Source organism: Hyperolius riggenbachi, chromosome 4 (genome assembly GCF_040937935.1).
Source record: "Hyperolius riggenbachi isolate aHypRig1 chromosome 4, aHypRig1.pri, whole genome shotgun sequence".
Taxonomy (NCBI): domain Eukaryota; kingdom Metazoa; phylum Chordata; class Amphibia; order Anura; family Hyperoliidae; genus Hyperolius; species Hyperolius riggenbachi.
In genome coordinates this window covers 486,381,036-486,394,061 of record NC_090649.1, presented here as the reverse complement: position 1 = coordinate 486,394,061, position 13,026 = coordinate 486,381,036, and the positions used below count along the sequence as shown (strand labels likewise).

General features: G+C 47.7%; 1 protein-coding gene across 2 annotated transcripts in view; it reads left to right on the top strand.

Annotated features, from left to right (window-relative positions):
• THADA (THADA armadillo repeat containing) overlaps nucleotides 1–13,026 on the top strand; it is a 782,712-nt gene that overhangs the window by 608,716 nt on the left and 160,970 nt on the right. For both annotated transcript variants that reach the window (XM_068233009.1, XM_068233008.1), the window contains 2 exons: nucleotides 2,494–2,864; nucleotides 4,672–4,796. In XM_068233009.1, the coding sequence (XP_068089110.1) occupies nucleotides 2,494–2,864; nucleotides 4,672–4,796 (496 nt within the window). The remainder of the gene's footprint in view (nucleotides 1–2,493; nucleotides 2,865–4,671; nucleotides 4,797–13,026) is intronic.

Below are 13,026 nucleotides of genomic sequence, written 5' to 3'. Positions count from 1 at the left end.
GCGGTGGAGGACGGTGTGGGACATTACTGCTACAGGGGCTGATAGAAGCCCCAGGTAAGTGTCTGATTTTATCTTAAGCACCCCTTTAAGAAATCCTGTTATCGGTTACTCGTTTAGTTGTCTGTCCCATGCTCATACAGAAAAGTTGCACGTGTGCATGAGCCTTAAAAAGGCACTGAATGATGTGACAATAAAGTTTATTTTACACACACAGACACACAACACTGGTGACACCCCATTTCTTCAGGCCAAATACTGTACCTGCTGTTTAGGCAAATAGGACTATGAGCGCCCTGTTAAAGAGGAACTGTCGCGAAAATCTTTCAGAAAGAATCTTTCAAAATCTTCCAGAATTACTTCTCTCCTATGTTGCTGTCACCAACAGATTTTGGGCTGGGTTCTCAGCATGGCCTTTATTCTTTATAAAGACATTCCCTGAAAAAGATTTATACAGTGATGCTGGCCAGCCTCCCTGCTTGCCTACACTTTTTAGGCAGTTGAACGGAGCAACTGCCATTCACGAAGTCCTTTTTAAAACTAAAGAAAACCCTGAGAACCCTTCATGAGAAGATGGGCTAGTCCAAAACCTGTCGGTAATATCAGATTTTTAAAACCTACTGTAAGTGACAGCAACATAGGAGAAAACTAATTTATGACTCATTTTACTCTGGAAGAAACGTACTTCTTATTTGTATATGTTTATATGTATTTAACATTTTAAGATTTTCACGACAGAGGTCCTTTAAGGATATTTATGCATCACCAGTATTTGTATCAGATCATATATAAAAGTAGATAATGGCCACTCCTGACAATAAATATAGCAACCGAAAAGAAAACGTTTGGGTTTATTGGCCTGTAAAGCGTTTCTACAGTATAAAACATCGCTTTTATTACAATATGGTACACAGGAAAGTGGGCAGTTACAGTAAAAAAAATCACAAAAACATCACGAGTCCTACACATCATACAATAAGCAGCCTTACCGCATTGATGTAATTACAATTCATGGGGTCCCCCAGCGAAGGTTTTATGGGGCCCCCAATGGTGACACCCGATTCCCTTGCCTCCCCCTGGTGACCCTCACAGCCTGGGGGCCCATCTCACAAGGGCCATAACACAAGTGTGGCCATCTTCACACCCATAACAAGTGTGGCCACAAAACCCCTGATCTGAAGGATGGACCCCTTTATCAGAGGAAGTGAAGGTTAGTAGTTGGGGCCCCCTTACAGCTCTGGGCCCCCCTGTGATAGCTGATGCTGCTCCCCTCCACTTACGCCCCTGGCCTTATGCATTTTTCACAGCCTAGAATGGCTGCTCCTGTACATATCTTTTTTTGGGTGCAAGCATGTGGTATAAATGTGATACTGTTATTAATCTGTATTGTCATGGGCGTTCTCCTGCAATTTTCTGCCTCTGAAGAAGCAGTCATTATCAGCCTTTCTCAAAGCAATAGAGGGCCCTCTATTGCTCTGTTGCTTTGAGAAAGCCCCAGTGGGAGGGGCGAAACGCGTCAGCAGGAGGGGAGGAACAGGAGTGAGCGCTCAGGTGACCATGTAGACCCGCACAGCAACGCAAGTATGGTGGCGGGACGCAGCAATTCAAGACGCCGGTCGGCAGGAAAAGTAAGCTTGAGCACTGCTGAAGACAAGACACATAACATTTATATCACGCTTTTCTCACATAGGTGTGCGACGGTGGTGGGTCCACACACAGCCAGGCCATATGTGCGGCAGACACGATTGGCATAGGCTTTTGCTGGGCGATCGTGGTATGCATTAACCCAATGGTGGCTGGTGGAATATGGTGTGAAGGAGCGCTCCCTCCTGTTTCTTGTTGTTTTTAGTGTTTTAATAAGGTCACCAGGCTGCTTTCCCACTGTAATTTTTGTACCAATAAAGTTTTTCTAGATGCACATGTAGGGCCACTTCTTATTAGCCAAAAAATGGTATCATCCTGATTCAAAATGTCTTGCTTTTCCTGATGGCTAGCATGGTACATAACCCTACTTTTCCAAATAAGGGATTGTAATTATTATACACCTTATTTCAAAGTTAAATATTGTCGCCATACATTGTACTAGGGACATCATTTAAATGTTGTAATAACCAGGAGAAATGGGAAAATAAAATGTGTGGGTTTTATCTACAGCCACACAGTTTATTTTGAAATTGGCTGAAAACTGAGAAATAATATTGTTTTTAATTTATTTCTTCTTATTCCCGTTAAAATGGATATAAAATAATTGATAGCCAAATGTGCCACGCAAAGAAAGCTGATTTGGTGGCAAAAATCTATAGACCATTTAGGTGCAATATGTAGTGATAAAGTTATTGCCGAATGAATGGGAGGAATGCTGTAAGGTGGAAATTGCTCTGGTCCATAAGGGGAAAAATCCCTTAGTGGTGAAGTGGTTGAATTATGACATTTTTTTCAGGGTTTTTTTCTAATAGAGAAGAACTAACATTGAATGTCTCCCCTCTCTCTGTGTAGGGTCTGGTTTCTGGGAAGATGTGTGCAGTGTTGTTGAAGATTGTGAGTTGTTGGAGGGCACTAAGCACACAGCCTCCGCTCCTGGACTTGTGCTGTACATGCAGAGCTCTGCACATCTCATATTATCAGTGCTGAACCAGGGACAGGGCAGACATCTTCCCTGGAGGGGCGGAGCCAGGAGCCCCTCCTCCGTCCTGCAGAGGATGCTGGGATCAGAGTTCTATGAGGTGCGACTGCTGACGCTGGAGTCTGTACTGCGCTGTATGAAGCATGGCGGAGGAGAGATCGGAGGTGCACCGCCATCTCCTGGACTGGACAGGACCTTGTGTGAAATGATGATGAAGGAAAGAAATGTGGAGTGCCTGTGTCAGGTAGTGTTTCCATCAATGTTATTGTATGTTATCCAGTCATTCCATGCCATTCATTCAATGCCAGCTTATTCTATAGGGCTTTCCAGAGATTATTGAGCCAATCACTCTAGGTCCACCCCCAAATGGGGTGCCTCATCTGATTGGTCTGTTCAAATCTGCATAAATGTCCAGAAAATCCGCATTTAACTTAGAATTATTAGCATCTCATTAACCAACCCTAATCATAATGAAACATGTCCAGCCTCCCATTCCAATATTGTCACCAGGCCCGGGCTGAGGCAGAGGCGAGAGAGGCTCCAGCCTCAGGGCGCAGTGTAGGAGGGGGCGCAGGGCCGAGGCAGAGGCAAGAGAGGCTCCAGCCTCAGGGCGCAGTGTAGGACAGGGCACACAACTCACTCAGCTATCATTCCCCTATTGTGTTTGATACAGAGAGAAATAAGAAAAGGGGATACATGGCAGTGACTGCAAGCCAGATAACTAGAGATTAAGGTGTTTGGGGCCCTGTCTAATAGCAATCAGTGTGTGAAGGCTGGGGTGGGAGGGATGGAGGGGCCTCTTAGTCTAATAGCAATCAGTGTGTGAAGGCTGGGGTGGGAGGGATGGAGGGGCGCACTTTGGTGTCTCAGCCTTGGGTGCTGGAGGCCCTTGTCCTGGCTCTGATCATCACCCCCGGTTCAAAATTTTCCCTCAATGCGTATATTTGAATGAGTGCTTGTAGAAGCACCTGAAAAATGTTGAGGTTAGCCATCTGAAGTTCAGGTAAGATAACAGTAGAGTCAGATGAGCAGCTTCCTTTTACCACTACAGAATAAGCACCAAAGAGCTCTCTGCTGTCACATTCTCATTCTGCCCTCAAATTCCTTCCCCGGTCATGCTAGACTAGTTCATTTTAGAGTGATTGAATCTGCCTGAAATACATTGACCCCAGCATATTGGAATCTTTCACATTCACCTGATATCAGGCTGTTAATCAATAAAAAGTGTGATTGAACATGTTGGAAAATCTCTGAATGAGTGGGTGGGGGAGGATCGGTAGGGAATCAATGACCGCCAGCACTCAGTGGTGTAGGGATCACTATAGCTGCCTTAGTTGCTGCTATGGGGCCTGTAGCCATGGTAACCCAGTGGCAATGGCCAGCAGTGATAATAGGGTCCACAGTGGGCACCCTTAGGTGCAAAGTAATGTGAGCATAGGAGAGAAGTTATCTATATTGGGAGCTACCTATTACTGCAGGCCGTTCTGGCTATCTATACTAGGGGCTATCTATTACAGGAAGCTTCCTGGACTACCCATACAGGAGGACTACCTTATACTGGGCGCCCTTCTGGCTAGTTATGGTGGGGGGCTATTACTGGAGACCCCTCTGACTACCCATAATGGGGCCTACCTAATAATTATTGTGGAGAGGGCCCAACCAAAACTTTGCTATGGGGCCTCATAGTTGCTTGCTACGCCCCTGCCAGGACTGCAGAGAGTCAAGCAGCACAATGTTTGCAGTTTGAAGGATCCTTCATAACTTTCTGCTAAAACCAATAGAGGAATCCATCAACTCAATCACTTACCAATCGATTATTAGTTGGTGGGGGGGGGGGGGGGGTGATCGGATTGGGATATCGGGCCGCAGTTCAGTGCAAAAAGCAGGACAGCTTCTGGCCAGTCCCTCTGATAAATAGAAAAGTACAGAGTTCCTGCGTTGTACGAGACTACATATATCTCCATTATGACACTATAATCCCTTTACAGCGATAAGGGTCTGTGCTCATTTTTCTTCCCATTCATGTGAAATTTCTCCCAATTTCTTGGCAGGTGATGAAAATCCTCTATGAAATGAATATTGAAGAGCTGTTACTGACGGCAAAACAGGAGTTCCAAGTAGAGCCCAGAGATTTCCTAAGAAGATTGATAGATCTCGTTGCTGGCGTCGGCCACAGGTGTGTACTGACATGGCCAATGTCCTCATTCTGTATCATCACCTCCAGACTCAAGAGGTGTCCACTCTATGTCAGAACTGTAGTACTGCTTAATTTTGTGCTGGTTAAAGGGAGCCAGAGACGAAGCACCCTTGTGTATTTTACCATATATATCAGTAAGTACATTAGAGAAAACACTTACCATGCTCTCTGTTTCATCCTCACTGCTAAAAGTCTCTGTTATCAACTGTGATAAGAATCCCGGACTGAGCATTCAGTCTGGCTTTGCAGGGAATAATTATAGCTGAGTCATTATAGCAGAGCCACAAGGGGGCAGGCTTGGGCTTGAAAAGATACCAGAGAAGACTCAGCTATAATCTTTCCGTAGCAAAGCTAGACTGAGTGCTCAGTCGGGGATTCTTATCAGAGGTGATAACAGTCAGGTTAAACAGAGAACAATGAAACAAAGAGCAGATTAGAAGTTTACTGACATGTTCCCACTGATTTATAAGGTAAAATACAAGAGAGTGCATCATCTCTGGTTCTCTTTAAAGAGAACCAGAGAGGAAGCACCCTCATGTATTTTACCATATAAATCAGTGGGAACATGACAGTAAACACCTACCCTACTCTTGGTTTCATTCTTCTCTGCTAAATCTGCCTGTTATCAGCCCTGATAAGAATCCCCCACTGAGCATTCAGTCTGGCTTTCACCAGAATGATTATAGCTGAGTCAATCTTCTGTGATGTCTTTTCAAGCCCAAGTCTGCCCCCTTGTGGCTTTACTTTCCTGCTATTTATCCTTGAAGCAGCAAAGCAGAGCCACAAGGGGGCAGGTTTGAGCTTGAAAAGACATCACAGGAGACTGACTCAGCTATAATCATTCTGGTGAAAGCTAGACTAAATGCTCAGTCGGGGATTCTTATCAGGGCTGATAACAGGCAGATTTAGCAGAGAAGAATGAAACAAAGAGCAGAGTAGGTGTTTACTGTCATGTCCCCACTAATATATATGGTAAAATACATGAAGGTGCTTCGTCTCTGGTTCTCTTTAAGGGCTCTGCCTCTGACACAGGAGAATGGGTTCGAATCTCGGCTGTTCCTGTAAGCTGCTCCTATTTAGTGAAGAGTTCTTGGGCAAGACTCACTGCTATGTTATAGAGCGCGCCCTAGTGGCTACAGCTCTGGCGCTTTGAGTCTGCCAGGAGAAAAATTAGATATACTGTATTTTTGGGACTATAAGACTCACTGTTTCTCCCCCAAAAGTGGGGGAAAAAAGTCACTGTGCTTTATAGTCCAACTGCAGGGAGTTCCTGACTTGTGAACACCTGCCAATAAGAACCTCCAACCCGCCGCAATGTCAGGGACTCCCTGTACTGTGCCCATGTACTGGAGGACACAGGAGGACAAACGGAGGACACAGGGGGACAAACGGAGGACAGGGGCAGACACAGGAGGGCACAAGGGGGACAAACGGAGGACACAGGGGCACACAAAGGGACATAGAGGAGGACATAAGGGGGACACAAAGTGGCATAGAGGAGGACACAAGGGGGACAGAGGTGGAGACAGGGGGATACAGAGAGACGCCAGAGGTACGAGGGGGCATAATCCACAAGATTATATATACAGTGGTGTGAAAAACTATTTGCCCCCTTCCTGATTTCTTATTCTTTTGCATGTTTGTCAAACTTAAATGTTTCTGCTCATCAAAAACCAATAACTATTAGTCAAAGATAACATAATTGAACACAAAATGCAGTTTTAAATGATGGTTTTTATTATTTAGTGAGAAAAAAACCTCAAAACCTACATGGCCCTGTGTGAAAAAGTGATTGCCCCCTGAACCTAATAACTGGTTGGGCCACCCTTAGCAGCAATAACTGCAATCAAGTGCTTGCGATAACTTGCAACGAGTCTTTTACAGCGCTCTGGAGGAATTTTGGCCCACTCATCTTTGCAGAATTGTTGTAATTCAGCTTTATTTGAGGGTTTTCTAGCATGAACCGCCTTTTTAAGGTCATGCCACAACATCTCAATAGGATTCAGGTCAGGACTTTGACTAGGCCACTCCAAAGTCTTCATTTTGTTTTTCTTCAGCCATTCAGAGGTGGATTTGCTGGTGTGTTTTGGGTCATTGTCCTGCTGCAGCACCCAAGATCACTTCAGCTTGAGTTGACGAACAGATGGCCGGACATTCTCCTTTAGTATTTTTTGGTAGACAGTAGAATTCATGGTTCCATCTATCACAGCAAGCCTTCCAGGTCCTGAAGCAGCAAAACAACCCCAGACCATCACACTACCACCACCATATTTTACTGTTGGTATGATGTTCTTTTGCTGAAATGCTGTGTTACTTCTACGACAGATTTAACAGGACACGCACCTTCCAAAAAGTTCAACTTTTGTCTCGGCGGTCCACAAGGTATTTTCCCACAAGTCTTGGCAACCATTGAGATGTTTTTTTAGCAAAATTGAGACGAGCCTCAATGTTCTTTTTGCTTAAAAGTGGTTTGCGCCTTGGATATCTGCCATGCAGGCGGTTTTTGCCCAGTCTCTTTCTTATGGTGGAGTCGTGAACACTGACCTTAATTGAGGCAAGTGAGGCCTGCAGTTCTTTAGATGTTGTCCTGGGGCCTTTTGTGGCCTCTCGGATGAGTTTTCTCTGCGCTCTTGGGGTAATTTTGGTCGGCCGGCCACTCCTGGGAAGGTTCATCACTGTTCCATGTTTTTGCCATTTGTGGATAATGGCTCTCGCTGTGGTTCGCTGGAGTCCCAACGCTTTAGAAATGGCTTTATAACCTTTACCAGACTGATAGATCTCAATTACAGTACTTTTGTTCTCATTTGTTCCTGAATTTCTTTGGATCTTGGCATGATGTATAGCTTTTGAGGTGCTTTTGGTCTACTTCTCTGTGTCAGATAGCTCCTATTTAAGTGATTTCTTGATTGAAACAGGTGTGGCAGTAATCAGGCCTGGGGGTGACTACAGAAATTGAACTCAGGTGTGATAAACCACAGTTACGTTATTTTTTAACAAGGGGGGCAATCACTTTTTCACACAGGGCCATGTAGATTTTGAGTTTTTTTCCTCACTAAATAATAAAAACCATCATTTAAAACTGCATTTTGTGTTCAATTATGTTATCTTTGACTAATAGTTAACGGTATTTGATGAGCAGAAACATTTAAGTGTGACAAACATGCAAAAGAATAAGAAATCAGGAAGGGGGCAAATAGTTTTTCACACCACTGTATATATATATATATTGTCCTCTAAACCTAGGTGCGTCTTATGGTCAGGAGTGTCTTATAGTCTGAAAAATTGAAAAATATGGTAAATGTTTTGTGTCTTGCCTACATGTGATACAGGACAGTTAATTGGAAAACGTGAGAGCGGCCTTTTTAGAGGGGGTTGTAACATCCAAAAATGAAAATTACCAAAAAATTGCCTCCCAAAAATATTTAACCTTATATGTGGCCCATTTTTTTGGGTTTGCTCTTTTTACCTGGTCTGGGTGTCTGTGCCTAACTGAAGGAACTGTGCAGTGCCAGTGGAATTGTGGAAAGTTTTTTTTTCCCGCTAAGGATCCCGTGTATGTGTGTGTATGGGGGGGAGGGGGGGGGGAGATAACACGCTTCCTTCTCATCGGCAACGTACTAAATAGAGCCAGGCTGACTGAGATAAGATTCATTACAGCAGAAACATTTATGATTATATTGGAATGCTTGCGATGCAGGGTCAGGTTGTAGACTGCATAATAAATGCAGAGCGATGGGTAAATGGAATTGCTAACAATCCCTCTTTAAATAAAATGCTGGAATTGGCATGTCAATCAGAGTTTTGTTTACAGACTTTCCGAGTTTCCTTTCATCCAGCCCTCTTTCTGCAGCTCTCCATCAGTCCAGTGGCCGGAGGTCCTCTTGGGCATTGGGTTGGATCTGGACGGACCCTTCAATCTCCTCCCTTTTCAGAGCACTCTGTAGATCTGACAGGACACAGGCAGCAGCGGTGAGGCTCTGGCAATCAGACGCTCTCTTTACATTTTCATTCAGGCCACTAAAGCCTATTGGAAAATAAATAAACCGTCTCTTATCTTCCGACAATTCAATTTATTAGACAACCCTGGTGGATGTGGAGAAACACCAGACAGGGCAGCCCGGCTGTAAATGCTCCCTTGGCAGACTTTAGTGCCTTTCAGCTTTGCTGCTGCTGTGATTAAAAAGGATAATTGCCTTTGAAAGAAGAGCTCAGCTTCCAGGCCCGGCATGCAGCATCATCCGGCTAGCAGCCTTCTGTGTAATAAAAAGGGAACTATACTGGAGACCAGCATCATCCGAGAATCAACTGTCAATCTGACAAATCCTCACTGGGCTGGGCTTTTATTAGGAAATCCTATTAAAAAGTTTTATCCCAGTAAGGGATCTACCGATTTATAAAGCTACACACACGGGGGACAATTGTCCCCCGTTGCATGCGCGCACGCGAACAGGGAGCGACAGCTGTCCACACGTCTCGCCAGAAAGGCAGAGACGCGGCAGAAGCTGTTTGTGAATGGAGCATCCCCCGGCCGGATGCTCCATTCACTCGCGTAGGTCTCCTGACGCTAGCCCGCATACTCACGCGGGACTAGCGACAGTTCCGGCGAAGTTGCGGCAACAGCTGTAGCCGGCGATTGAACATGTCAATCGCCTGGCGACAGCTCCGACGGGCGACGGTTCGGGGCGCGCGCGTCATACACACGGGCGACCTGTTGCCGCAATACGCGCGTGCCATGTGGTTGCGGCGACTGCCGTACCCCGTGGTTGCGGCGACTGCCGTACCCCGTGTGTATGAGCCATAAAGGGGCTGTCAACTGGACACCTGAAGGACTTGTTGCAACTGCAGCACACCCCAAAACTCTTAGTTCAAGAAGGATCTAATAACTTGGTACCCCCCCAGAGACCACCTCAAAACCATTGGAGCCAGAGCCTTCTGTCATGCTGCCCCTACACTCTGGAACTCCCTGCCACACCCAATCGAGACATCCCCATCCCTAGAAGCATTTAAAGCTGAGTACTTACCACCGGATGAGTCCAACTACATCTCCTTCGCGAGCATTCGGCGATTCCTCTTCCTGCTCGCGGCGTTACATGACGGCCGCAAATGGAAAGTCAAGCAACCCTGGTACTTTGCACGGAGTTGTCGGAGATCTTAAAGGTCTTGCGGGGGGAGGGGGTAGTTTTTAAAACAGATTTTACTCACTTGGAGCTTCTTCTAGCCCATAGCAGCCACCTGAGTCCCTCGCTGCAGCCCTGGTCCTGCTGGCCACCCGTGATGATCGCGACCCTGCTGGCTGGTCAGGTCGTCTGCGTGGGCATTCGAGCTTGCGTGTTCTCGTCAATTGTTGCACACTGCGCCTGCGCATTAGTTGGGTGCAGGCGCAGTGCGGATCAGATAACTTGGATGTGGGGGCATGTGCAGAAGACCCGACCCGCCAGCAGGGGCAAGATCATCATGGGTGGCCATCGGGACAACACGGAGGACGAGGGACTCGGACGACTCCTATGGGCTGGAAAAAGCCCCAGGTGAGTAAAATCTGTTTTACCCCCCTCAGCTTTGAAGTCCTTTAACCTCTTGAGGACCACAGGCTTACACCCCCCAGTGACCAGGCTATTTTTTACAATTCAGCACACTGCAGCTTTAACAGTTTGTTGCACAGCCATACAACTTAGCACACAAATGAAGCTGCCATCCTTTTCTTGCCACCAATAGAGCTTTCTGTTGGTGGCAAGAAAAGACCCAATCAGCAAGATCGCCTTTCATAGGCATCTCCTGGGGACAGCTTAGTAACAGAGTTGTCCCCTGTCAGCGTTGTACTGGATCCTAGCACTGTACAAGCACTTTCAGACGTTTTTCTTTCTTTTACAGCCTGCCAGCCGCGATCGTGATTGTTTACGGAGGATGTGCGGTGCTAATCTCCACCCCCAGGACTTGACGCCGATCAGTGTTAGGCGGTCCTGGGGGAGCCACCTTCCCGAAGCCTATCGGTGTTAGGCAGTCGGGAAGGAATGAAAGATCTGCCATGACGGTCATTATCGCTGCATGTCGCTAAACGGGGTTTGCTTAATCACACGTTTGTACCCGTGTCGCAAGACCACAGAAATGACTGCTAGTCGCTCAAAAAATTGCTGGTCATCGGGAAAATTGTGTGGTGTCCTTAAAGAAAACCTGTAACTAAAAAAAGTTCCCCTGGGGCAGTGATCTGCAAACCTGGCTCTCCAACTGTAATGGCCCATACTCACGGGCAACATTTGTGGCCTGTCGCCAGCACACGTGAGCGTGTGCGCGACAGGCCGGGTGACAGCTCGTCGCCAGGTCCCTCCGCGTACACACGCGGAAGAGGGATGAGCTGTGCGACGGAAGCTGTCGCCGACGTTCTTCCCCCGCTGCTGGAGGTGCCATGTTCTAGACAGAGGTTGCTGTCGCTAGTCCGCATACTCACGCGGACTAGCGACAGTTGCGGCGAAGTGACCGCGTCAATCGCCTGGTGACAGCAGCGACGAGCGACGGTTCGGGGTGCGCACCCGTGTTGCGCTTCATACTCACGGGCGACCTGTCGCCGCAACACGCGCGCGCCGCGTGTTGCGGCGACAATTGTAGCCCGTGAGTATGGGCCATTAAAGAACTACAAGTCCCACAATGCATTGTGGGGTACTGACAGCCACAGTCATTATTCATAAAGGCAAATGCATTGTGGGACTTGTAGTTCTTTAACAGCTGGAGAGCCAAGTTTGCAGATCACTGCCCTGGGGGGTACTCACCTCGGGTGGGGGAAGCCTCCAGATCCTATTGAGGCTTCTCCCGTCCTCCTGTGTCCCACGGCGGTCTCGCTGTGCCCCTCCGAACAGCAGGGATGTAAATATTTACCTTATTCGGCTCCAGCGCAGGCGCAGTATCGGCTCGGAGATAGGCGTAAATAGCCGATCACTGGCGGTCCGCTCTACTGCGCAGGCGCAAGTCTCCTGTGCCTGCATAGTAGAGCGGACCTGACAGAGATCGGCTATTTCCATCTATTTCCGTGCTGAGAGCCGCAACAGCGCCCCCGCTGGAGCCAGGGAAGGTAAATATAGCAAGCCTTGTCGAGCCAGGATTGCGGGACGCTTCGAGGGAGCCAGCGCTGGATTGCCTGCAGCTACAGGGGAGGCGATACCCAAAAACACACAAGAGACGGCACACCACTGGCTGCAAACAATTTTGCTGTATTAGGAACAAGTGCACACTACATGTTACGGATATTACATTCTTCTTCAGGTGTTAAAAAATCGTTTTTAACACCTGAAGAAGGATGTAATATCCGTAACATGTAGTGTGCACTTGTTCCTAATACAGCAAAATTGTTTGCAGCCAGTGGTGTGCCGTCTCTTGCGTCTTTTTGGGTATCGCCTAAAGCCGTAGGAGCAGTCTGGCTGAGACAAGGCATCGGCTAAAGTTACAGGTTTGGTTGACCTGCTACACGTGTTCTCCAGGCATCTACTGCGTGTGGACAGGGGAGGAGGAAGCCTCTTTGGGACCCTGAGGCTTCCCCCTACCGAGGTGAGTACCCCCAGGGGAACTTTTTTTTTGTTACAGAGTTCAAGTTCAAACTTTAAGTTTAGACTTTAAAGAGACTCCGTAACATCAAAAAGATCCCCTGGGGGGTACTCACCTCGGGTGGGGGAAGCCTCCGGATCCTAATGAGGCTTCCCACGCCGTCCTCTGTCCCACGGGGGTCTCGCTGCAGCCCTCCGAACAGCCGGCGACAGACCCGACTGTAATTTCAATACTTACCTTTGCAGGCTCCAGCGGGGGCGCTGTGGCTGCTCTTGGCTCCGAACTACACGGAAATACCCGATCTCCGTCGGGTCCGCTCTACTGCGCAGGCGCCGGAAACTTGCGCCTGCGCAGTAGAGCAGACCCGACGGCGATCGGGTATTTCCGTGTAGTTCGGAGCCGACAGCCGTCAGAGCGCCTGCGCAGCAGCCGGGAAGGTAAATATTGACGTCATCTTTCTCGGAGGGCTGCAGCGAGACCACTGAGGGACGCAGGACGGCGTGGGAAGCCTCATTAGGATCCGGAGGCTTCCCCCACCCGAGGTGAGTACCCCCCAGGGGATCTTTTGACAAGGGCCCCCACATCTATTCCCTTGCTTCAGGCCTACATCTGAATCCCTCTCTGGGAATCTGTGATGCAGAAGGTGCGCTGGGTACTCAGACATCCGCTCCTACGTGTA